Source organism: Microcaecilia unicolor, chromosome 3 (genome assembly GCF_901765095.1).
Source record: "Microcaecilia unicolor chromosome 3, aMicUni1.1, whole genome shotgun sequence".
In the NCBI taxonomy this organism is placed as follows: Eukaryota; Metazoa; Chordata; class Amphibia; order Gymnophiona; family Siphonopidae; genus Microcaecilia; species Microcaecilia unicolor.
Genome location: NC_044033.1, coordinates 80,030,351 through 80,053,864, shown reverse-complemented (window position 1 = coordinate 80,053,864; position 23,514 = coordinate 80,030,351). Strand labels below are relative to the sequence as shown.

Sequence of the window (23,514 nt, the reverse complement as noted above, 5' to 3'; positions counted from 1 at the left end):
ATACCCGCCCTGCTGAACGTCAGTTGCACACATTGGACTGCAAGAGAGCATTGGCCTTCTACTTGGAGCGGACACAGCCCAACAGACAGTCCGCCCAATTGTTTATTTCCTTCGACCCTAACAGGCTAGGGGTCGCTGTCGGGAAACGCACCATCTCTAATTGGCTAGCAGATTGCATTTCCTTCACTTACGCCCAGGCTGGGCTGACTCTTGAGGGTCATGTCACGGCTCATAGTGTCAGAGCCATGGCAGCGTCGGTGGCCCACTTGAAGTCAGCCACTATTGAAGAGATCTGCAAGGCTGCGACGTGGTCATCTGTCCACACATTCACATCTCATTACTGCCTCCAGCAGGATACCCGACGCGACAGTCGGTTCGGGCAGTCGGTGCTGCAGAATCTGTTTGGGGTGTAAATCCAACTCCACCCTCCAGGACCCGAATTTATTCTGGTCAGGCTGCACTCTCAGTTAGTTGTTCTTCGTAGGTCAATTTCTGTTGTACCCTCGCCGTTGCGAGGTTCAATTGACCTGGGTTATTGTTTTGAGTGAGCCTGAGAGCTAGGGATACCCCAGTCGTGAGAACAAGCAGCCTGCTTGTCCTCGGAGAAAGGGTATGATACATACCTGTAGCAGTTGTTCTCCGAGGACAGCAGGCTGATTGTTCTCACCTACCCTCCCTCCTCCCCTTTGGAGTTGTGTTTCATACTTTATTGCTTGTCATTCAACTGGCGGGAGCGGTCGCGCACGGGCGGGAAGACGGCCGCGCATGCGCGGTGGGCGTGTCCTGCGTGCCGACCGTCCCGCGAAGCTTCTTCCGGTTGGTGGGGGCTGCCGCGGACGTCACCCAGTCGTGAGAACAATCAGCCTGCTGTCCTCGGAGAACAACTGCTACAGGTATGTATCATACCCTATCTGGTGGGGTTAATCCAAAACAGGCAGACTGTTTGGAATGTGCGACAAACCTTGGCAGTAATGGGTCATTGTGGCATGCGAGGGATCCCTGCGTCATTAGTAAGGTTAGATGCCCAAAAGGCTTTTGATTGTGTGGTCTTACTTGTTTCAGCTTCTGGACAGGTATGGGTTGGGGGGGGGGGTCCCTTTTTTGAGATGCTTAAACTGTTATACCATAATCCTGCATCAGCTATTAGGGTCAGTGGGCTTCTTTCTAATTTTTTCTCCTTGGGTAGAGGGACGAGGCAAGGGTGTTCCCTATCCCCCTTACTATTTATTCTAGTATTAGAACCTTTGTTAATTAAGCTGAGAGAGGATGCAGAGATTCAGGGTTTTCAAGTGGGGAGGGAGTCCATTAAATGTATGGTGCAAAAGTGTATTCTTCAGAAATGGAAACAGCCACTTCTACCTTCCCTGATGGAATGGCATAATGGAGTTTTTCAGCTGATGCAATGGGAATGCTTGGATGTCAAAAAGGGGTCCCCGATAGTCTGGAGGACATTTCAACAAGTGTGGTCTCCGATTAAGGATGGAATTCCTCATAGAGCACATAGTTTTTTGCTAAAATAATGAACTGGAGCACTGGGAGGGTTGGGGAATGGAGGGGGTGGTGCGTGGGGTTATTCTTAAGTTTCTCCAAGGATCACCATGAAGAAACAACACAGTGTATCCTTTGGGTTTTTGTTTGAGTGCCTGGATGAATGGGTGGGTGGGTGTTTTGGGATTGGGCCTGTACTTGTACCACCTAGTTTATTGTAAACACTGTTACTTTGTATTTTGTGGTTTTTCAATAAACATTTCATAATTTAAAAAAATTAATTCTTGTTTCTGACAGTGGGTATCAGTTTCAAATAATATCTCGTGGAAAAAAATTAATAATTTTGACAGAACAGATTCCTGGTTCTTAACTAGTTTTCTCTTGGTAACTTCACAAAGATTGCAGAAGAGTATTGGCTTCTTCTAACTCTTTGTTTCCCAGAGGGAGATGAGCTGGTAGTTCCTGAGACTTCAGACAATAGCCGGAAACAGATGGTGAGAAACATGAACAATAAACGCCGCTACTCATTCCGAGTACCAGAGGAGGAGAGGATGCAGCAGAGGAGGTGAGCAGTGCCCTTTGTTCCTAGAGAGATGATTGCTCCTAGAATAGATAACCAGCATGCAAGGTTTGGGATTTTTTTTAAATAATTTTATTTTCACCATCTGTTGCAGCATCACAGAACAAATCATATTAATACCAGAATCACAGTATATTTACTGAGAAATTCCTCTCTTTACTCCCCACCCTCCCTCAGCTACTTCTCATTATGTTCTGGTTCCTGCACTTCTGGATGATTCAGATGTCCACAGTTCATAGTAATGTAAGGTCCACAACCAAAGAATCCCACTCCTGTCCCTCCCAACTTATACCATTTGCCATACTACATTTCTGCATACTTCAACAAAGGCTGCATTCTTCCTTCAAATTGCTGTCCTGCTGAATGGTTGTAAGCTTTTTCAACAGCACTAAATGATGCAATCTGCCCATCCATGCACTCATGGGGGAGGGGGCTGTCCACCTGGTGCCAGTGAGCTGCTAAGTCACACTAAGCCACATAAGGCAGAGATCAATTTCCATGCTTATAATTATTTCTACAAACTAAGTTAGTTTCCATCCTAGTGTACTCTCTCTGTTCTGAATGATGTTTTCCCCCAAAGGTTTTTATTTTGGGGCATTCCCACCATATCTGGAGGAATGATCCCTTCTCAGGGCACTTCCTCCAACGTATAACAGAGTTATTGGAAAACATGGCTTGAAGCTGGGTGGGAGTCAGGTACCATTAATATAGTACTTTATAGCAATTTTCTGTTAATAAAGTCAAAACTAAGGCCTTACCAGCTTGCTCAAAAATCAACAGCCTCTGCTTTTCCCCAGCTCCCTGCCAACATCTCGCTCTCATACCTTCATATACCTGTATTTCTTAAACCCAACTTCCTTAGCAAAGGTATAATACCGTGTTATAACACCATTTGATTTCCTCTGAAACACATCTGTTCTTAATATATCCGTCCACCTCAAATTGCAGTGCTCTCTTTTAATGCAAATACTGTCCTTGCAAAACAGAGAAAAAGATCCCAGCCTACAGTGCATATTTCTCCCTCAGGTCCCCAAAGGTTATGAACTTTTCCTCGATGATAAACTGATTAAAAGTGATCAACCCCAAGTACTCAGGAAACAGCGAAGATGACTCAAGGAAATATCTTGACAAAGCTCTGTGTCTAAAGGTTTATTGTAAAACTTAAAAGACTCGACACAACTGTGTTTTGGCCGACTGGCCTGCCTTAGGAGTCTCAAGAGTAATCCACGAAATACTCTTGTTTGGGTGGGAAAGAGAAAAGCTGTCAAACTGTGCCTCACAATACTTTTAGGATAGGAGACGTCAGTGCTTTTTTTGTAGAAAAAAAGGTGCCGGTACTCATTATGGGCGGAGTCACCACATAAGACTCCACCCCTATTATAGCCACACCCCTTATACCAGCCATAGCGCATATAAACAGACATCATTGAAAATATACTAGTATAGGAGAAAAAAATAACGTGATTTGTTTTCATTATAAATCATTTCTGTAAGCTGTTACAGCTCCAGTATACCCAGTGCAAAATAAGACAGCAGATGTAAATTTTCAAATTGGACATATTCCATACACTAAAATGAAAATTAAATGATTTTTTTTCTACCTTTGTTGTCTGGTGACTTTGTGTTTCTGATCATGATGGCTCCGTATCTGATTCTGCTGCTTTCTGTCCTCTTAACTTCGTTTCCAGGGCTTCCTTTCCATTTATTTCTTTACTTTCCGCCTTTCTTCTTCATTTCTTGCCCTACATCCGTAAGTAAAAGCTGGGTCCTCCGCAGACTTGACTGTCCAGTGGATCCAGCTTCTGCCTATTTTCTACATCCATGTGCAGTTTTTCTCCTCTCTTCCTTTTCCTTCATCTCATCTCCTTCCTCACTCTTCCCTCGCCTCCATCCATGTCCAGCATGTCTTCTCTCTCCCTTCCCTCTCCTCCATCCACCCATGTCTAGCAGCCCTCCTCTTCCCTGCCCTCCCCTCCATCCATCCATGTCCAGCGACCCTCCTGTGCCCCTGCCATCCACCTATGTCCAGCAACCTCCCTATCCCCCCTGCCATCCACCCATGTCCAGTGACCCTCCTGCCCCCCCTGCCATCCAGCCATGTCCAGGACCCTCGTCCCCCCTGCCATCCATCCATGTCCAGCGATTCTCCTCCCTCCCCTGCCCTCCCCTCTCCCATGTCCAGTGATTCCCCTCCCTCCCCTCTCCCATGGCCAGCGATTCTCCTCCCTCCCCTGCCATCCCCTCTCCCATGGCCAGCGATTCTCCTCCCTCCCCTGCCATCCCCTCTCCCATGGCCAGCGATTCTCCTCCCTCCCCTCTCCCATAGCCAACGATTCTCCTCCCTCCCCTCTCCCATGGCCAGCGATTCTCCTCCCTCCCCTGCCCTCCCCGCTCCCATGTCAAACTTCCACTCACTGTAAAAACGAAGTCGCAGGCAGTGGTGAACTGGTGGGCGGCACTAGTAAAAGCAGCAAGCTCGACTCCGTCGTCCTTCGCTTCCCTTCTGCCCTCTCAGCGTCCCGCCCACCCTCGTGGAAAGGAAATGTCATCAGAGGAAGACGGGACGCAGAAAGGGCAGCAGGGAAGCGTAGGACGACGGAGTCGAGCTTGCTGCTTTTACTAGCGCCGCCCACCAGTTCACCACTGCCTGCGACTTTGTTTTTAGAGTGAGTGGAAGTTTGACATGGAAGCGGGGAGGGCAGGGGAGGAAGGAGAATCGCTGGCCATGGGAGAGGGGAGGGAGGAGAATCGCTGGACCTCTGAATAAAGGTGCCGGTACACCGTACCGTTGTGTACCGGCACAAAAAAAGCACTGGGAGACGTTTTCACATTGGTCCAGAGTAGCACTTTTTTTTTTTTAGTATTGTGAGGCACAGTTTGGCAGCTTTTCTTTTTCTATCCCAAACAAGAATACTTTGTGGATGACTCCTGAGGCAGGCCAGTCTGCCGAAATACGGCCATGTCGAGTCTTTTACTGTACTGCTTTTAACTCCTAACCCTTATTCACTTGTTCGGAACCCTTATTTTATCATCCTCACTTTAATATTCCCTTTTCTCTTGTTTGTCCTAATTAGATTGTAAGCTTTGTTGAGCAGGGACTGTCTCTTCATGTTCAATTGTACATCGCTGCATACGTCTAGTAGCACTATAAAAATGATTACTAGTAGTCCTTCCTGCAAGAGAAAATCTCTTCTCAGAAGATACTTCACCCAATTGACAAATTCCCTTGGCTCTAACCCTCGACTTCTCTTCGCCACACTGAACTCTCTTCTCAAGGTGCCTCCTTCACCAATTCCCCCTTCTCATTCTCCTCAGACCCTTGCTGAGCACTTCCATGATAAAATCTGTAAGATTAACCTTGAATTCTCATCCAAACCCTCCCCACCTCTCTTTCCCTTAGTCCACACCCCCTACTCTCCTTCCTCTCCTTCTTTTTCCTCCTTCTCTGAAGTTTCTACTGAGGAAACTGCCCTTCTTTCCTCCTCCAAATGTACTACCTGTTCATCTGATCCCATCCCAAACTTATCTACTTAACACTATCTCTCCTACTATCATCCCTGTCGTCTGTCACATCCTTAATCTCTCACTCTTCACTGCAACTGTTCCTACGGCCTTGTCACTCCACTCTTTAAAAAAACCCTCACTTGACCCTACCTGTCCCTCCAACTATCGCCCCATCTCCTTTCTTCTTTTCCTCTCCAAATTACTTGAACGCGTCGTGCACTGCCATTGTCTTGACTTCCTTTCTTCTCAACCTGTTCTTGACCCACTCCAATCTGGTTTCCGCCCTCTTCACTCTACTGAAACTGCACTTACCAAAGTTTCTAATGATCTGCTGCTGGCTAAATCCAGAGGTCTCTATTCTATCCTTATCCTTCTTGACCTATCTGCTGCTTTTGACACTGTTGACCACACCATACTCCTAGATACGCTATCCTCGATTGGATTCCAGGACTCTGTTCTTTCCTGGTTCTCATCCTACCTCTCACTTCGCACTTTCAGTGTTCACTCTGGCGGTTCCTCTTCAACTTCCATCCCGCATTCAGTTGGTGTCCCACAGGGTTCTGTCCTTGGACCCCTCCTTTTCTCCATCTATATCTCTTCTCTTGGTACCCTGATTTCATCCCATGGCTTTCAATACCATCTTTATGCAGATGACTCTCAGATCTACATCTCCACCCCTGAAATCTCAACTGTAATCCAGGACAAAATTTCATCCTGCTTGTCTGACATTGCTGCTTGGATGTCTCAACGCCATTTGAAGCTAAACATGACTAAAACTGAACTTCTCATTTTTCCCCCTAAACCCACTTCGGCTCTTCCCCCATTCTCTATCTCCGTTAATGGCTCTCACATCCTCCCTGTCTCCTCGGGTCGTAACCTTGGAGTCATTTTTGATTCCTCTCTCTTCTCTGCACATATTCAACAGATCGCCCAAACCTGTCGTTTCTTTATCTACAACATTAGCAAAATTCGCCCCTTCCTTTCTGAATACGCTACCAGAACCCTTATCCAAACCCTTGTCACCTCTCGCTTGGATTATTGCAATTTGCTTCTCACTGGTCTTCCACTCAGCCATCTCTCTCCTCTCCAGTCTGTCCAAAATTCTGCAGCACGACTTATTTTCCGCCAAAATCGTTATACCCACACTAGCCCACTCCTCAAGTCACTTCACTGGCTCCCTGTCCGCTTCCACATACAGTTCAAACTTCTCTTACTGACCTTTAAATGCATCCATTCTGCAGCCCCCTATTACCTCTCCACTCTCATCTCTCCCTACATTCCTCCCCATGAACTCCGCTCACTGGACAAATCTCTCTTGTCGTCCTCCTTCTCCACTGCTAACTCCAGACTTCATTCCTTTTCCCTTGCGGCACCTTATGCCTGGAATAGACTTCCTGAGCCTGTATGTCTAGCTCCATCTCTACCTGTTTTCAAATCTATGCTGAAAACTCACCTGTTCACCACTGCTTTTGGCTCCTAGCCACTACTCAATTGCCCTCCCCTTGTTCCTTCTCATCCAGCACTTCCCTCACCCTTAATTGTCTTGTCTGTCTGTATTTTTTAGATTGTAAGCTCTATTGAGCAGGGACTGTCTCTCTGTGTCAGGTGTTCAGCGCTGCGTGCGTCTGGTAGCACTATACAAATGCTAATAATAATAATAGAAGGAATGCACCGGATCCACCATGCAAATTTTGCCAGTTTTGGCCAGCATTTTTACTTGTTCAAAAAAAAAAATCTAAATGTCGTCTGTGTCACTTGAACATAAATGCATAGCCTTCAACGTAGAGAATGACACGGGGACAAAGTTTGTCCACGTCTTGTCCCTGCAGGCTCTGTCCTTGTCCCTGCCCCATCCCCGCAGGTTCTTCTTCCGTCCCTTCGGTTACCACGGATTCCCATTCCCGTGTCATTCTCTAATTTGGCTACTCTTGGCCCACTTTCAGCCCCCTCTAAAAAGCAAATTTTCCCTTTGCTTCTAACTTAATGCCTGCTGAGGCTCCCCCATTTTGCCAGGATCATCACCCTGATGATGTCAGTGAACCCAAATCAAGACAGATTTCCTCCCTACCATCTTCTTAAAACAGTGGCTAGCTCTTGCAATTATGGCAGGTAGTTCAGTTTGTGGAAAATAGCCCAGTGTTTAGGGATCTGCACTTCCAGTTACTTAAGTAAATCCTGAGCTCATCAAAATGGAAAACTCCCCGTCAGAACTGCTACTACCAGCTCAGGCAGATACATTTTGCTAAGACAGAGATCCTTAGCATTAATCCCATTAGGGACAGTGCAAGTACCCGTACAATTGTATGTAAACCACCTTGACTCACACTTGAAAGAGGCGGTATATCAAATTAATAAACAAACAATGAATCTTGAATTCAGCTACATTCCCCAAATCAATGTGGCTGCATTGTAAGAGTATTGTAAGAGTAAACAGCAAAGGTGAAAGAGGGCATCCTTCTTCTTGATTGGAAGGCCTGCAAATAGGAGCCATTAACTTTCACGCATGCTTCTGACTGTGAGTATAAACTAGCTACCCACATGATGAAGTTTGGTCCTAGTCCCATCTTCACAAATTCTTGCAGCATAAAATCCCAATCCACCCTGTTAGAAGCATGGAGGACTGTCCGCTCTTTTGGACCACCTGTGTCAAATTAAAAATCCTTTTTATATTGTCCCCAGCCTGTCTACCTGATATGAGTCCAGCCTGATTCCCACCAACCACCTGTGTGAGGCACTGAGACAATCTTTCCACTAAAACTTTTGTTAAAATCTTGATGTCCACACTGAGCAGGGATATAGGTCTATCTTAGCCACAGTTCATTTTATCTCTCCCTTCCTTCAGCAACTCTGAAATTGCAGCCCTCAGGTAATAAAGTGCCCTTAAGTCATTCAAAAGCCTTCTCATAGGGTCAATCAAAATGCCCCTGAATTTTTTTTTATAAAATTTGCTCAAAATCCCATCGAACCTTAGCACATTGTCATTGGCCAGATATTGCCTATTGAATCTCCAGGCTGACAAAAAAAACCTGGAAAAAAAACCCTACATAAAAATAATGTACAAAAGAATCAAATCAATTCTTGCATACCACGAATATCCCCTTTCCAGGGTTCAGTGCAATTTATATTTATAAACAACAGAAACATCAACAGAAAGGCTCGTAAGCCTCTTAGTGACCCAGAATCAGTACAGCACTCTCGATTTCAGCTATCTACAGTAAGTTACATATCATAGTAACAAAGTAGATGACAGCAGACAAAGACTTGTACGGTCCATCCAGTGCCCAACAAGATCAACTCATAGCATAAGATATGATATGAAGTTCGTTGTTTATTTGTGATTTTAAAAAGCTGGAAATTAAGAAAGCAAGTCTTCTCATATGGATATTGATCTTGTTTAACATGCTTCCCTGTAATACAGCCAGTACATATTGTGAGGACATTATCTTTTAACCTCTGGATGCTTTGTAAAGAATCTTGCAACTTTTCAGTGAAGTCTAAATACACAACACACACTTAAGTTAGATGCAGTGTAGATAGAATCTATCTAGAAGACATAAATACCTAACTGTGAGTAAACCAGCTATAATTACTCAAAATCCAGTAACTTAGACAGAAAATGGCCTCAGTGTTCCCTGGTATGCCAACAATTACCTCAAGATACTGCAGCTTCACAGCTCTAAGAACCCACCACGGATGATCATCGACTACCATACACTTCCAGGTCAGTGAGTCCTCCAGCTTCTAACTTGAATCACATGCTTAAGTCTGAAGTTCTCCTCCAACTGAAATCCGTCTAACTCTACCAAACTGGAAAGATACCTCATTCAATCGAATCAAGAACCAATACTACAACAAATTCCTAGTCTACTTAACAACACTAACGAAACAACATCAAAATGAACACCACCAAAATTTTCCTTATTATCTATTCACTCTCCATAATCCACCTCACGCTAACCACTCCCCTCTCGGAAACAAATAACATTCCCACAATATACATAATCAACAGACCATCTAAACACAACACACAACGCCAAAACTACAACAACAACCAGAATAATGGAGATACCACTTTACACAAACATAATCAAAATAAAGGAAAAAATGGACATAATAAACCCACAACACAAGAAAACAGACAACTAAAGAGAATCATCACAATCCCAAACCCAACTGGTCCTTATCAAACAATTCAAATAGGATACATTAATGCTAGATCCGCTGTCAATAAAGCTGCAACAATAACAGACTGGATTATTGATGACAACCTTGATCTATTACTCATCAGTGAAACCTGGATTCATGATCACAATGACCCCATTATACTAGATCTGAGCCCCCCAGATTACAAAATTACCCATTGGACAAGAAACGGAAAGAGAGGAGGGGGAATTGCGCTGATCTATAAATCCTATTTCACCGTAACAACCACAGCTGAATCCATATCACCACAACTAGAAATTGCATCACTTAGAATTAACCACGTTACTTTGTTAGACCATTTAAACATTGTTCTGTTTTATAGACCACCAGGCAAGTGGCAAGATTGCCGACCACACTTCATGGACTTCATTTCGAATACCTGTGTATCTAACTGCACCTAGAAGATCCTAATGCAAATAATGCACAAGAATGTAAGGATTTTTTCCAATCATGGGAATTTAACTGGTCCAACACCCAAGCAACGCATTTTAAAGGACATACACTTGACCTAATGACACACAAATTCTCCTCAGATCAAACCCCTTATATTAACAGATACCAAATGGACAGAAATACCATGGTCAGACCACTACAAACTAAATTTATCCCTACAATGGCGGAAAAAAGACTCACATCAAAAACAAGAACGTACAACATATACTACAAGAGGCCAAATTGACCCTGTTCTATTCTGGCAACAGTTCTATACAAACGAATGGACAGTACAAACAGAATCCAAACAATACCTCCTAAAATGGGACAACAGATGCATGAGCATACTAGACACAATCGCACCATTACAAACAAGAACCTCACGAAGACTTAGCTCAATACCATGGTTTAACGAGGATCTGAAAAAACTAAAAACTCAAGTAAGGAGACTCGAACGAGCATGGAACAAAAAATGAAAGATGAACACACACTTAATGAATGGAAACAAATGCAAAGAAAATACAAATATTCAATTAGACAAACCAAAGAAAATGTTCCATGCAATGTGGAAATTCAAAAGAGTTAAACCTTTCTTCCCAAGAGAGATATTCCGTAACCTGGTGCAATCATTGGTGCTGAGCCACTTAGACTACTGCAATTCCATCTACACCGGATGCACAGCACAAATCATTAAGAAACTTCAAACTGCCCAAAATACAGCAGCCAGACTCGTATTTGGAAAAGCGAAATACGAAAGCGCAAAACCCCTCAAAGAAAAGCTACATTGGTTCCCATTAAAAGATCGAATTGTATTCAAAACCTGCACCCTGGTTCACAAAATTATTCATGGAGAGGCCCCATTATACATGTCAGACCTCATAGACTTACCAGCAAGGAACACAAAAAGATCATCACACACTCTCTTGAACCTCCATTACCCCAGTTGCAAAGGACTCAAATATAAATCAATTCATGCTTCTAGCTTCTCCTACATTAGCACGCAACTGTGGAATGCCCTACCAACTGCCATAAAAACTATGAACGTTTTGACAGACTTCTGTAAACTTCTAAAGACTAAGTTGTTCAAAGAAACGTACCTAAAAGATCCCTCATAATGACCATATATCAAAACCTTACCAATTCAAGTTAACATTGAACTCTTTTTATTGGTTTACTTCCTTACATGAATACTGCTGAATGTTTTTTACATCTACTCTAATCCTTAATGGCTGAAGTGAACTGTAGAAATACTTCTTATAACTTATCCTATATTTTCTATTCTTAATGTTACAATACTCTGTATTTCTCACTCCGGAATGGCGATTGCCATTACGGCATAATGTAAGCCACATTGCGCCTGCAAATAGGTGGGAAAATGTGGGATACAAATGCTGCAAATAAATAAATAAAATATTTTAAAGAACTACACATATATTACCCTAGAACCAGGAAAGTTCTGCACGCTTCTTTCTAAAAGAAAAAAAACCCTGTACATCACTAAAACAAGAGTCCAGGACTCTGAGAAGACCCTCTTCAATAATGAGTGATTACTCATAGAGCTGTAACCACTTCAACAGGTCAGTGAACAAACAACACAGTTATACTGGTTATAAAAAGGAAATACGCCCTAATCTACTAGATCTAGTTTTCTAATAACCTTTTGACCCAAAACAAACCAGTAAGATGCAAGCTTCAGACTCAAAAAGCAGGGACAAACCCCTCAAGCAAACTCTGTCAGCATAACATAGTAGCATAGTAAATGACTGCAGATAAAGACCTGTACAGTCCATCCAGTCTGCCAGAGAAGATAAACTCATTACATAAGGTATGAGGTGATACAGCATATACATATACATACCTGAACTTGATTATGAAAGTTGTACACATTATCCAATGCAAAAATAAAATAAAGTTAAAAAGGAATGTTATATTGGCTCAATAAACCAACCATTCCTCATAGGCAATAGAAAACATTATAGGATCTCAGTAAGTGAACCTTTCTAAAATGCAGATGACTCTCATAACTACCTCACAATCAATGGGCTATTAAATCCATCCACTTAATAAAGAATGTGGGTGGGCCAAAAGACTAGCATCTGGTTATTTAACTCCTAAGGGTCTCACATTTTTATGGACATATGTAGGTTTTTGTCCTCGTCCTTTCTTCTTTTTTTGTGTAACACTTGTGAGAAGATAGAAGCCTGCTTGTCCTCAGAAAAATATAAGAACACACAAAAACATAAATTTCCAAGATTATGATATAAAAACAGAAATATGTACATTCATGTGAATGTATAAATCTATTGTTTAAAAAAAAAGCTCAATATAAGAAAATCAAGTACAGGAAGGGTACGCAAAATGAAAACTTCATACCAGTAAAAACTGATAACGGCAAAACTCAAGAATTCTTTATTAGGTGGGTGGATTTAATAGTGCATTGATTGTGAGGTAGTTATGAGAGTCATCTGCATTTTAGAAAGGTTCACTTACTGAGATCCTATAATGTTTTCTATCTGCGTCGCCTGGTCCATCATTTTGCCAAAGCTAAAAAGAGAGCTTTGTGGAGCGCGAGTGCCTTCCCACCTGTTGCACAAACGCGGTCTCCTCAGGTCTCTTTTTTCCACGTGTCAAGAAAGTTCTGTTTTTTTGTCCTCTCCTCACTCTCCCGTTTTTTTTTTTTTAATCTCTCCCTTTGTTTTTCTCTGTGCCTTGCCACTTTTTCAGGCGCCATCGAGTCGTTTAATTTAGCCGACAAAGTTTTTCCATCCCTGTCCAGGTGCAATCGAACTGTCTTGAGAAAGGACACCCATTCTTGTTGTCTGCAGTGTCGGGCCCGACCATAGCTCTGCTGTGTTCTCTGTCTTCGCATGAAGAAGAGAGCCCAGGTTTCCCGAGAGGCTCGACGAGAGAGGATTTTTGGAGCCAAGTCCGGTTCCTCGGCATCGATGTCGAGCATTGTACCGGTATCGGGAGCGTCGGTAAGCATGGCTATTTCTAGACCCTTAGACACTGGGAGCAGTGAAGCATTAAGTGGGTCTCCACCTGTCTCGATGCCTCCTGCTGTGCAGGCCCCCCGGGTCCATACATCGTCAGACCCGACCCCGAGGCAACGTGAGGATTCGACGTCCTCCTCATCGACACCGAAGAGCCTTGATGACACACTTCGAGCGAAGGCCAAGAAGTGTCGTCATCAGTCACCCTCTTTGCATGGTGCAGGGAGCTGTGGGGCATCAAAGGATTTGGCAACCGAGAAGCATCGGCGCCAGGATGATTGCTCCCCCTCTACACAGGAGTTGCCAATGTGTCTGTCTCCAAGCACCTCAACTTTTCCCAGTGTCGGCCCTCGATAAGCGCATCCGGGCCTTTCTCCATGAGCTGCTGGATGGCCTTATTCAGCAATGTGCATCAGTATCGAAAGTGTTTGCGCCTACCTTACCTCCCTTTGTGTCCCCGCCTGGCCCTCAGCCTGCGGGGCATTCTCCGACACCAGCGCCACTTGCGGCCCTGGTGTCGACTGCCACCCAAGCTGGCATCTCCTCGGCGTCAGTGAAGGAAGCTTCGCCAGAGTTGAGGCGGGAGTCTGATAAGGAGAAAGTGTCTGACACCGAGGAGCAGCACTCATGGGATTCAGAGGAGGATCCCAGATACTTTTCCTCAGATGAGTCTTATGAGATTCTCTATGAACCCTCTCCTCCACATGAAAGGAAACGGTCTCCGCCAGAGAGCCTTTCATTTCCATCTTTTGTTAAGGAATTGGCTGAGGCCATTCCATTTTCCTTGGAAGTGGAGGATGAGCCCAAAGCCAAGATGCTCATCCTACCAGACTATACATCTCCTAAGGAGGCTGTGACTGCACCTCTCCACGAGGTACTCAAGGAAGGAACTGGGAGTACCACCTGTCTGTCTCTGTTATGTCCAAGAAGATTGGCACCCAGTATTGGATCCACGGTACATCTGGTTTTGATAGGCCTCAGTTGCCTCACAATTCCATGGTGGTGGAATCTGCTCTCAAAAGAACCCTGGATTCTTTTGGGAGGAAGATGTACCAGGCTTCAATGCTCATCCTACCCAGCTCTTCTCGAGTGTCTACTTGTGAAACTCGGTAAGACAGCTGTCGGACTTCGTGGATGCGAACCCTGCAAAGCACGCCCAGCCTTTTCACCAGAAGGTCAAGCAGCAGAAGGTGTGTCAAAAGTTCTTGGCCAGGGGCACTTACGACACTTTTGACTTGGCATCCAGGATCTCTGCGCAAAGTATAGCAATGCACAAACTCTCATGGCTGCTTTTTTCTGACTTGGAACACTGTTCAACAGTGGTTGGTGGATGCTCCCTTGCCGGGGGAATAACCTTTATGGAGAGAAGGTTGAAGAGTTCGCTGACCAAATCAAGAAGCATACTGATACCATCTCTTCTCTCTCCCACTGGGTGCCTTCTGCATCCATCTCCTCAGCTAGGAGGATTTTTGGAAAACCAAGGAGCGGTTCCTACTATTACTCTAGGCATAGGTACACTCCTTTGGCTCGCCAGCCTATTCAGGCTCAGCCCCAGCATGCTTGTTCACATCAACAGTCTGTGCCTAAGGCCCATGCTGCTCCTCAGGCAAAGCAAGAGATGAGATTTTGACTGGCTCCAGCAGAACATAGCCGCAGTAAAAGTGTCTGTCCCGGACGACTTGCCGGTCGGGAGGAGGCAAAACATTTTTTACCAAAGGTTGCCTCTTGTAACTTCTGACCGGTGGGTTCTTCAAATAGTCTGTCTCGGCTATGCCTTCAGTTGCCATCTGAAACCTCCAAATTGCCCATCGAGAGCTCATTCATTCTTCTCTCAGCACAGGCAGGTACTTGAAGAGGAACTCTCCACCCTTCTAAAGGCCCATTCGGTCGAACCCATTCCACTAGGGGAAGAAGGGCAGGGATTCTATTCCAGGTACTTCCTTGTGCAGAAGACAAGGGGGATGCGTCCCATCCTAAACCTAAGGGCTCTGAACAAATTTCTAATCTAAGAAAAGTTCAGGATGGTTTCCCTGGGCACCCTTCTCCCAATGATTCAGAAAAACAATTGGCTATGCTCTTTGGACTTAAAGGATGCATATACTCACATCCCAATACTTCCAGGCCACCGGAAGTGTCTTCGATTTCGGCTGGGAACACATTCCTTTCAGTATTGCGTGTTGCCTTTTGGCCTCATGTCATCTCCCAGGGTCTTCACCAAGTGTCTAGCGGTAGTTGCAGCATCGCTACGCAGACTGGGAATCCATGTGTTCCCGTATCTCGATGATTGGCTGGTGAAGACTACCTGAGAGGATGGTGCTCGAGCTACTAGGGTTAGTTTTAAACTACCCCAAGTCCCATCTCCACATTGTCCAGCGATTGGAGTTCATAGGAGCCCTGCTCAACACACAGAGGATTCAAGCCCACCTCCCGGAGATGAGAGCAGTCTTGTCTCGTTGGCATCCAAGGTTCATGCCTTTCAGCAGGTCACAGCTCGGCAGATGTTGAGATTGTTGGGCTACATGACTTCCACAGTGTACGTTACACCCATGACACGTCTTCACATGCGATCAGCTCAGTGGACCCTGGCTTCTCAGTGGTATCAAGCCACAGGGAGTCGATGTCCTCCAAGTGTCCCCAGAGCTTGTACGCTCGCTTCAGTGGTAGACAATTTGATCCAATTTGACTCTGGGACTTCCATTCCAAATTCCTCAGCCACAAAATGTGCTGACAATGGATGCATCTCTCCTGGGATGGGGAGCACATGTGGATGGGCTTCACACTCAAGGTGCTTGGTCCACCCAGGAAACAAATCTTCAGATCAACCTCCTAGTGCTTCGGGTGATCTAGAACACTCTAAACGCTATCTCACCAAATTGTTCTCATCCAGACAGACAATCAGGTTGCAATGTATTACACCAACAAGCAGGGTAGCACCGGATCACGCCCTCTGTCAGGAGGCCGTCTGGATGTGGCTTTGGGCTCACCAACATGGCATGTTCCTTCGAGCCATTTATCTGGCGAGTGCAAACAATAACCTGAGAGGCTGAGCAGGATAATGCAACCATACGAGTGGTCTCTCAATATGGGCATAGCCCGCAAGATCTTCCGAGCATGGGGGCACCCCCACAGTGGATCTTTTTGCCACTCAGATCAACCACAAGGTCTCTCTGTTCTGTTCCAGGCTTCAGGCCCACGACAGACTAGCGTCAGATGCCTTCCTTTCAATTGGGGGACAGGTCTTCTGTACATGTATTCTACAATACCTCTAGTGGGAAAAAAACTTTGTTGAAACTCAAGCAAGACTGCGGAACCATGATTCTGATCGCACTGTACTGTCCGCGGCAGATATGGTTCTCTCTTCTTCTGGAGTTATCCTCTGAAGAACCATGGAGATTGGAGTGTTTTCTGACCCTCATTACTCAGAAAGAGAGGTCACTTCTACATCCCAACCTCCAGTCTCTGGCTCTCACAGCTTGGATGTTGAGAGCCTAGAATTTGCTTCCTTAGGTCTCTCAGAGGGAGTCTCCGTTGTCTTGCTGGCTTCCAGGAAAGATTCCACTAAGAGGTGTTACTCTTTTAAAAAATGGGGGAGGTTTGCCGTCTGGTGTGACAGCAAGGCCTTAGATCCCCTTACTTTACCTACTCAGACCCTGCTTGAATACCTTCTACACCTATCAGTCTGGTCTCAAGACCAACTCTGTAAGGGTTCATCTTAGTGCAATTAGTGCCTATCATCGTGTAGATGGTAAGCCCATCTCTGGACAGCCTCTAGTTGTTTATTTCATGAGAGGTTTGCTTTTGTCAAAGCCCCCTGTCAGGCATTCACTAGTGTCATGGAATCTCAACATTGTTCTCACCCAGCTGATGAAAGCTCCTTTTGATCCACTGCATTCCTGCCATCTGAAATACTTGACCTAGAAAGTCGTTTTCTTGATGGCTGTTACTTCAGCTCGTAGAGTCTGTGAGCTTCAGGCAAATATGCCTCTATGTAGCTCAAGGTGAGTTACATTCAGGTATACTGGGTATTTGTTTTGTCCCTGAAGGGCTCACAATCTAATTTTGTACCTGAGGCAATGGAAGGTTAAGTGACTTGCCCAAGATCACAAGGAGCATCAGTGGGATTTGAACTGGCCACCTCTGGATGTCAAGACTGGTGCTCTAACCGCTGGGCCACTCCTCCCTCCTAGAGTGTATGTATTATGCACTCTGGAGAATGAAAAATATAATGCTTCTCCCTCAGAGGGTGTATCCTCCTTACATCTATCAAGTCCATTGTGGACAACAGATTTTTTTTTAGGGCTCTCCTATTGTGATCTCATCTTGAGCAAAGCTCCCCAATTCTAAAGCAAGCTTTTTACAAAATGCCTCCTGTCCCTCATTCAGAGCTTATACTCCTACTAAGGTGAACTTTCTCTCCCCTGAAAGGGAAAGGGGATGGAACTTGATATGCCGTCTTTCTGCAGTTACAATCAAAGCAATTTACATATATTATATACAGGTACTTATTTTGTACCTGAGGCAATGGAGGGTTAAGTGACTTGCCCAGAGTCACAAGGAGCTGCAGTGGGAATCAAACCCAGTTCCCCAGGCTCTGACTGCTGCACTAACCACTAGGTACTCCTCTCCTAGAAGTGTCTAGAAACTTCCCAGTCTTATCGCCGCAAGTACCCTCTGCCTAAAGTACATCATGCATCATTAAAATTGCTCCCCCCCCCCAAATAGCTTAACAAAATACTAGTATATGTATTCGTTCTCTTAGTAGATGCTCATCTTTTGCCTGGAGGTGGATCTCTTGCAGCATTTTAATATCCTAATCCTGCTTCTTTAATTCCTTGAGTCCATTTTTTACTTCGGTGGAAGATTCAGATCCCCGATGTTCCAGGACTGAATTTTTGTATTTAATCCCATCAATCACCCCCAGTCATTCTCTGTTCTTCAGTCCACATAATCACATCCACTCTGCACAAGATCCCATCCTTTCCCTCTCCTCTCCTCCTTCTCTCCTACCCCTATCCACTTTAAATCTCAGCAGCTACCCCTCACTGCTACTCTGTGCGCAGATGATTTACCCAGGAAGCAGCTTTCTCTCTGTGGACTAATGGATATCCCCAATTTCCCCCCTTCCACTTCCACCCCCAAGTAACACTGCATTCCATCCCTTCCAGTAACCTTTGCAAACAACACACAAATAAGCAAATAACATTTAGTAATCCCATGTCATCTATCCTCTCCACCTCTTCCTCCCTATGTCCTTTACAACCCCTTCGCCAGTCCATCTGTTACTTTTTCTATTCCAGTCTAGGTTTTATCTTTTCAGATATACCATTATTAAAGCCAGATACATCCACAGCCAAAGCAAAGCTGACTTGGCAATCACCACCTACATGTCATCCCCTGGCACTTCAGAACCCAATTGGGGCGCTTTTGCAGAGCTCTAAGGGTAGCAAATTAGGTGTCACCTCCCACTCGAACCCTCCATCACTTAGACCAGTTCCGGTGCTCTTTTTCTGCTGATGCTTTCATAACAGTCTACTTGTGGAGGTCCTCACACCCCAGGCTCACCAAAATAGCTTAAGCTTCCTCTGCAGTTTTGGCTCTCTTATCCACACTTTGGGCCATTAATTAGATACCGAAAGAGCAGAGCCATTGATACTGCACATCACACATCTCCCCTCTTTTCATTGTAAGAGCTGCACATCATTATAGAGCTCACTCTTACAATTCTACCATTAGATGGTCCCCTGTTGCCATTCCTGCTCATTATCGCCTCCTTGTCAGCAAAATTATGGAGACGAGAGATATCTTGTGGGCCATGGGGTGCTTTGGCCCCAAACTTCTATAGGCCCTGTCATTGTTGATCTTTCTCGTTGTTCCCTTTTCTCCTTCAGGCCCTGGAATCACTTGGCAAATGGATTGCACAACATCTGGGTAGTTCTAAAAATCCTCTTCCTTTGGGACTCTTCTGACCCAAACATTGTTGCAGTGGGGTCTGTTTTACAAATCATCCACTTTGCCATTGAGCTCCTTTAAAATCAGAGGTAATGTTTAATAGTAGTAGTAGTAGTCTCCATCAGTGTATGCAGATCTGCCATTTTTCCTCCTGTTGTTGTTCCCGTATTTCAATCTCCTCCATTCCTACCTAGCTGAGCTGTATCCCAATGCAACTCAGCAATAGCCTATTTTATGTCTGTTTTGATCAAGGCAGTCAAAAAAAAAAACAGGCAACAGTGGAGGAGACTAAATAAACCCTCAAACAAGGTATTCATTTTATGAAGACCACAATAAACATCTATCTTTTTCAACACCTTATAACATAGTAACATAGTAATTGACGGCAGATAAAGACCTGAATGGTCTATCCAGTCTGCCCAATAGACACACTCATTTGCAATTCATGATTAAATCAAAAATGAACATGGTCTTTCTTTGGCATTTCTGGGACGTAGACCACAGATGTCTGCCTGGCTTTGTCTTTAAGTTCCAACTGCTGGAATTGCAGTCGAAGCCCACTCCAGCCTATTTATCTTCTCATTTGCTGGACATAGACTGTAAAGGTCTATCCAGCACTGTCCTCATGTTCCAGCCACTTAAGTTGCTGTTTAAGCTCTTTCCAGCCCATCCCCTAAAACACATTGCTATAAACGAGACACAGACCCTACAAGTCTGCCTGATATTGGCCCTAATTCATCTTTTACAATGATGTGAACAGGGTGTTGTTTTACACTTTGAGCCTTTGGGTCATTGTATGTACACCAAAAAAACTGAGCACAACTTTATTATAGAATAATAATTCTTTTTTTTCTTTTTTTGTTTTGTTTTCCTTTTTTTGTCTTATTTATCTTTTACTATAATATATACTACTATTCTGGTTTCTGTTAGAATTTCCTAATTCATCACAGCCAGAGTCTCCATCTAAGCATCACTTGACACATCCACACACATGCAGCCATTTAAGTTTAAGTTTTTTATAACTTCCATTTTCTACTTGGAGATCCATGCCTTTTTGAACTTAGTCACCATTTTTGTCTCTTCCACCTCAACTTTCCGCATCTGCGCAGTTAAAACAAGGAGGAGGAGACAGCACTAAATGAACTTGGTAGGTGAGAAGCTGGTTTGAGGGTTTATTTAGTCTCCTCCACTGTTGCCTGTTTTTTGGAATTTCTCCATGGAGGCTTGACCCTTCTGTTTTGATGTTGATTGAATCAGTGTCATATTTTAACTCTCCCAGCCACTCTGGCTCTCTCCTGGTGAAGATCTCAGCTGACCTGCTAGGGGCCATTTTGCTGTCAAGGTCAGAGTCCAAACCTGAGGCCTCTGATTGTGCCGTCACTGTGCTGCCTTGAGCAACCTCAGAATGATTTTAAACTTTCTAACTTTTTTAATACAGAAGTATCTAATTCAGCCATCCACTCTGGCCTTTGGTTTTCCTCCCAGAGCCGCACACCGCTGATTGGGGATACCACTGCTCCCTCTGAACTGTTCCCTCAAGCTGCCATTCCCTAAGCTGACATCACTTCCTCCCCAAGGTTTCAGATTTTAGGATTTAAGATTTAATCATTTGCCTCTTCCAGAAGCTCATAGCAAGTTAGAGTAAAGGGCATAGGTTATTTCCTTTTTTGTGTTTTTCTCTTTGTTTGATGACTTGTTCTATCTTTATCCATTTTGTTTGTGCAACCCCACGAATTATATTGACTCTTTAAATTGCTTAGACATTTTACTGTGATTAGCAATATATCAAAATAAATTGAACTTGATTGTATCCATGGAACTGTGTAAGCATTTGTCTTCTCCTACCACATTAGAAACGTATACAATAAACTACACTGCTCGGAATACTTTTAACATTTTTGGTATTAATACCAATAATGTAGAAGTAAATAGAATCCAAACACTCTTTGTCATGAAATGGCAATCTACATTCGATCACCTTGAGAGAAATGACCAGTGGAAAGATGGAGCACAAGGAACTGGGAGAAGAAAGGCATAGAGAAATTCTGCAAAGTGAAAGGCACTTAAGGCCATGCTCAGAGTCTATGGCAGATATGCAGTTGTCTTGTAATTTCTCTAATCTAGGGGCATCCAGTGTGTGACCTGTAGGCCAGATGCTGCACACCTGACCTTGGGATGTGGCCCTCTTCAGAATTTTAGCAAAAAAGATTTACAGTACTTCTGATTATCATGCGTGATTTTGAAGCATGCAGAGTTTTCGGTGGAGCTGAAGTCATCATTTCAGAAGAGATTCAAAGATTTTGATGAGTATAAATCAAGCTATTGCAGGTTAACATATTCATGTGGCCTGCACACACATGGATTTCATTCAGCTCACTATTTCAAAAACTTGGATGCCCCTGCTCTAATCCTTCCCTGCTTAGAATATCTCTTGAGTTGATTTGTAATTGCACAGGTGTGTTCACTGATCTTTCACCACAGTCACCCCTTTGAAAATACTTATAGATCAGAAACCTGCACACTCCTCCAGAGCACTACAGTGTGAATGAGAAGTACAGAATGTTTGGCATAAATCAAAGATGAAGGAATATAGAGAAATTTATCAGCTGTGATACTGCTGGGACATGTTGGGAAAAATAGCCACAGTGAAATCAAATGGTGTCCATGTGATAAGAACAATTAGGTATCTTGAATCAGGAAGTGGATCTAAGCAGTTGTATAAAGAGACACCAGCCATTTGAGGAGCACTTAAAGGATAACATACATGTGGAATGGAGTTATACAAGGTATTCAGTCTTATATACCTATGTACCATTCTTCAGTCTGGAAATCCTGATTGTTAAATATTTACTGGGACTAGTGATAGAAGAGGCAAAGTTCAATTTTCTTCTGAAAATTGGATATTTTCATCAAAAGGGATCAGTTAAACATTTTATGAAATCTGTGCCATCTGATAAGGTAAGAAATCTTGTTCACCCACAAACTCCCTAGTTCAGAAACCAGAGAAAAATATATTAAAGCTCCAGAAGTGTTGGAATGCTACAGGCTAAGCATATCCCAAATTTTCTTCAACTTATAAAGCCCTGTGCTGTAGTTTCAAAATCAAATTTAATCTATTGAAGTAAACAAACCAAAGTTTCTATTTACACAAAATTAGGATATCCAAACTTATCCTCTGTCTCTCTATAGTCTTCCTTTCAGTAAATATAGGGCTTTTTTCCCTTAACTCTGGTTAGATTTTTAAGAAAATACATTTCACCCTAACAAGGCTTTGCTTTCTTAGGAAAAAACATGTGTGCCTTGTTTTGCAGGGAGATGCTGCGAGATCCAGAAATGAGAAATAAGTTAATTTCTAATCCAACTAACTTCAACCATATAGCACACATGGGTCCAGGAGATGGTATTCAAATCCTAAAAGACCTGCCTAAGGTAAGAACCAGCAAGAGGGAAGATGAGAATGTCACTTAAATCTCATGGTTAGAGACGAAGTTTGTGAGGTGGATTGTCAAAAACAAACTGTCATCGAGGTCCCCTACAAAAATCTTCATGGATCATTATTGATCTTTTTATGGCTGAGGCAAGCCAGATTGAGCTGCCTTTACCTATGTGCTGCACCTGGAAATAAACACAGTGTCTGTTTTCACTGTTGTCATTTTGATACCCTTGACAAACACTGTATTCAAAGAAAAGTAATAGATGATGTGGAGGAGGAGGGAGCCATAGTACAGAAGCAGTTTGGAAAGCTGTTGATGCTACTAGCAGTACAATAACATCTGAGAATCTGAGTCCTATTCCTACCCCATGCTTACCATTATTTTAGCACAGGGATTCTCAACCGAGTCCTCTGGACCCACCAGTCAGGTTTTCAGGATATCCACAATGAATATTCATGAGATAAATTTGCATACAGTGTAGGCAGGGCATGTAGATTTATCACATGCATATTCATTGTGGATATCCTGAAAACCTGACTGTCCTGGAGTGCTCCAAGGACTGGGTTGAGAATTCCTACTTTAGCAGAAGGTGGTGGAGAGAAAAATGGTGATGTTCAAAAAGGGTGAATATATACAGAGGATCCCCTTAAATAAAAAGAGAATGGAAACCAAGCATTGACTTTTGCACTTTTTAAAGAAGGTGTGGGGGAGCAGCAGTTACAACCCTAACAACCTTGCTGGGCAGACTAGATTAGAACATTATGGTCTTTATCAGCCATCAGTTACTATGTTTCTCCAAAGACAAGCAGTATGATTATATTCTTAGGTGACGTCTTCCCAATGGAGTCTGCGCAGGAACACTGCCCAGCCTATTTTCTCAAAGCTTTTGGAAGCATTTCTCTGCACATGCGTGCATTTTCCTGTCTACCCC

General features: G+C 43.8%; 1 protein-coding gene across 1 annotated transcript in view; it reads left to right on the top strand.

The window, feature by feature from the left end:
• LOC115465558 (serine/threonine-protein kinase MRCK alpha-like) overlaps positions 1-23,514 on the top strand; it is an 806,479-nt gene that overhangs the window by 723,932 nt on the left and 59,033 nt on the right. Inside the window, 2 exon segments of the mRNA XM_030196108.1 lie at positions 1,930-2,053; positions 22,461-22,578. Coding sequence (XP_030051968.1) covers positions 1,930-2,053; positions 22,461-22,578 — 242 coding nt within the window.